Genomic DNA, 3,365 nt, shown 5'->3' with positions numbered 1-3,365 from the left:
TTTTTTTTGAGATGGAGTCTCACTCTGTCACCCAGGCTGGAGTGCAGTGGCGTGATCTCAGCTCACTGCAACCTCCGTCTCCCAGGCTCAAGTGATTCTCCTGCCTCAGCCTCCTGACTAGCTGGGATTACAAGCGTGCACCACCATGCCTGGCTAGTTTTGTATTTTTAGTAGAGACGGGGTTTCACTCTGTTAGTCAGGCTGGTCTTGAACTCCTGACCTTGTGATACGCCTGCCTCAGCTTCCCAAAGTGCTGGGATTACAGGTATGAGCCACCGTACCCGGCCCACCTGAGTGGTTTTGTTTGAGACAGTCTGGCTCTTTTGCCAAGCTGGAGTGCAGTAGCACGATCTCGGCTCACTGCAACCTCTGCCTCTCAGGTTCAAGCCATTCTCCTGCCTCAGCCTCCTGAGTGCCTGGACTACAGATGCGTGCCACCATGCCCAGCTAATTTTTGTATTTTTAGTAGAGACTGGGTTTTACCATTTTGGCCAGGATGGTCTCGATCTCTTGACCTTGTGATCCGCCTGCCTTGGCCTCCCAAAGTCCTGGGGTTACAGGTGCCAGTCACCACGTCCAGCCTGAATACTTTTTTCCTTAGCCAAATAATTTACTTAAATGTCAAATTCTCAAATAAGTGCTTACTAGTTCAAGAATTCCTTCCTTCCATAGCTATTAACCTTCTAAGAGGAAAAGCTGTCTTTTTCAGATTAAAATGTTCAGCATTTAGTGGGGTTTATCACCTTCCATCCCTCATCCTAAGAAAATCTGGTAGAAGGAGCACAGGGAATGGGAATCAAGAGATCTTCATGCCAGCTGGGCGTGGTGGCTCATGCATTGTAATCCTAGCACCTTGGGAGGCCAAAGTGGGCAAATCACCTGAAGTCAGGAGTTTGATACCAGCCTGGCCAACATAACGAAACCCCATCTCAACTAAAAATACAAAAACTAGCCAGATGTGGTGGCGCACATCTGTAGACCCAGCTACCCAAGAGGCTGAGGCAGAAAAGCTACTTGAACCTGGGAAGTGGAGGTTGTAGTGAGCTGAGACGGTACCACTGTACTCCAGCCTGGGCAACAAAGTAAGACTCTGGAAAAAACAAACAAACAAACAACCTATCAAAGTCTACCAACCACAACAATGAACAGAAGACAAACCTCAACTCAAAAGTGAAATTCCTACCTAGAACAGCTATATTTATGTTGCCCATTTTCAATATCAATTTTATTAACTATCCTTGATTATTTTATGCTATATGTACCATTATGAAATGAGTTCTGGTTCCCTATAAGAATCCTGTTTACCTTTACTGGATAATGGTGAAAGGTAAACACAAAGCAAAAAACAAACTATGGGACAGAAACAGCCTTACACAACATAAAATCTGTGGCCAGTTCCTCTAAAACTTACTGGTTGTTTGTCTGTTTGTTTTGTAGAGATGAGGTCTCACTATGTTGCCCAGGCTAGTCTCAAACTCCTGGCTCATGCAATCCGGCTGCCTCTGCCTCCCAAAGTGCCGGGGATTATAAGCATGAGCCAGCTTAACTTACTGTCTTTATGAATATCCTTTTCCCTGATAAGAAAACTTAAAATAGTAAAATTCTGTAGAAACTGACAAAATTCATACTCAACGCTGAAGGAAAACATAACCAAAGTTTAATTTGACATAAATAAAAATCAGAATATATAATATATAATACAATATAAATCATGAGCTTAATACTTTGGAAATCTTACTTGAGGAAAGATCATAATGTTCTCAGATTAGACAACAGCAATTTCTTCAACAGTTTTAAAGACTAACTTATGTCATAGTTTTGTTTTTTTCTTTTTCTGAGAAAGGGTCTTGCTCTGTCTCCTAGGCTGGAGTGCAGTGGTGTAGTCACGGTTCATTGTAGCCTCGACCTCCTGGGCTCAGGTGATCCTTCTGCCTTAGCCTCCCCAAGTAGCTGAGACTGCAGCCACACACTACCATATCTGGCTAATTTTTAATTTTTTTTTTGTATAGATAGGGTCTTCCTATGTTGCCCAGGCTGGTCTCAAACTCCTGGTCGCAAGCGATCTGCCTGCCTTGTCTTCCCAAAGTACTAGAATTACAGATGTGAGCAACAACACCCAGCCTCTGTTAGAGCTTTTTAAGGAACCAAGTTATATGCTCTTTAGGCACCAGAAACCACTTAACCAGCCAGGTGCAGTCTATGGTAGGCTGCACCTGTAGTCCCAGCTACTTAGGAAGCTGAGGCAGGAGCACCCCTTGAGCCCTGGAGTTCAAGGCTGCAGTGAGCTACGATCGTGCCACTGCACCCCAGCCTGGGCAACAGGGTGAGATTCTGTCTTTGTTTGTCGTTGTTGTTTTATTTTGTTTAGATGGAGTCTCACTCTGTCGCCAGTGCAATGGCGCACTCTCAGCTCACAGCAACCTCTGCCTCCCAGATTCAAGCAATTCTCCCTGCTTCAGCCTCCTGAGCAGCTGGGATTACAGACATGTGCCAACACACCCAGCCAATTTTTGTATTTTTAGTAGAGACAGGGTTTCACCATGTTCACCAGGATGGTCTCAATTTCTTGACCTCGTGATCTGCCCGCCTCGGCCTCCCAAAGTGCTGAGATTATAGGCATGAGCCACCACGCCCAGCTGACTCTGTCTTTCAAAAATGAAAAACAACCCCTTAGCCATGTATATGCTGAACAAAAACTGACATACAGTAATTATCAATAAAAGCTCCTAGAAACAGACTAACATTGTTTTCAATTTAAAAACATCATGTAATAAGAAATATAAGAGGATTCAAAATATAAAAATATTTTTCCAACCCCAAGTTTGTGACCACTGCTTAATTTCCAGGCTTCACCCGTCATCTGATAAAAGCGCTCCTCCAGTTTTTTCAACTTCATTTCCTGGTGAGGTTTTAAAACGTTCTCTATGTATCTGCTGACCTGTTCAAAACAACAAATTAGGCGTTGTTACTATACATTAATGTTCCTAAAAAGGTATGCTGTCTATAAACTTGTAAACAGCCAAGTAAGAGCCCTGCTGGTTGAACAGAGCCGCTGCCACCGTGTTTGGCTGCTTGGTTGTGGGGAGGCACAGACAGCTGGACAGCAAGCTGGTCAGACATTTGTTTTTTACCTGCCTGATTATGAAAGTATCAACCAGGATGTGGTTTTTATTCTGGGAACAATCCCATTTCCTAAGAGAATGGGAGGATCTACTTTTCCTATCCTGATCCAAATGGAATGCCAGTATGGAAACTCCAAGGATTTGTCACAAATGGGAAACCAAGTGCCCTCTTCAGAATTTCAGGTCTTAAATCTGGAGAGGGAAGAGCAATATCCTTTTTTTTTTTTTTTTTTTTTTTTTTTT

The 3,365-nt window shown here is 43.4% G+C and overlaps 1 protein-coding gene across 3 annotated transcripts in view; it reads right to left on the bottom strand.

Moving 5' to 3' along the window:
- UBXN8 (UBX domain protein 8) overlaps nucleotides 1–3,365 on the bottom strand; it is a 24,379-nt gene that overhangs the window by 11,327 nt on the left and 9,687 nt on the right. For all 3 annotated transcript variants that reach the window (XM_017535978.2, XM_017535968.2, XM_017535964.2), the window contains exon 3: nucleotides 2,816–2,938. In XM_017535978.2, coding sequence (XP_017391467.1) covers nucleotides 2,816–2,938 — 123 coding nt within the window. The remainder of the gene's footprint in view (nucleotides 1–2,815; nucleotides 2,939–3,365) is intronic.

This window comes from Cebus imitator, unplaced genomic scaffold (assembly GCF_001604975.1).
Source record: "Cebus imitator isolate Cc_AM_T3 unplaced genomic scaffold, Cebus_imitator-1.0 Scaffold5, whole genome shotgun sequence".
In the NCBI taxonomy this organism is placed as follows: domain Eukaryota; kingdom Metazoa; phylum Chordata; class Mammalia; order Primates; family Cebidae; genus Cebus; species Cebus imitator.
This window is presented reverse-complemented; position numbering and strand designations above follow the sequence as displayed.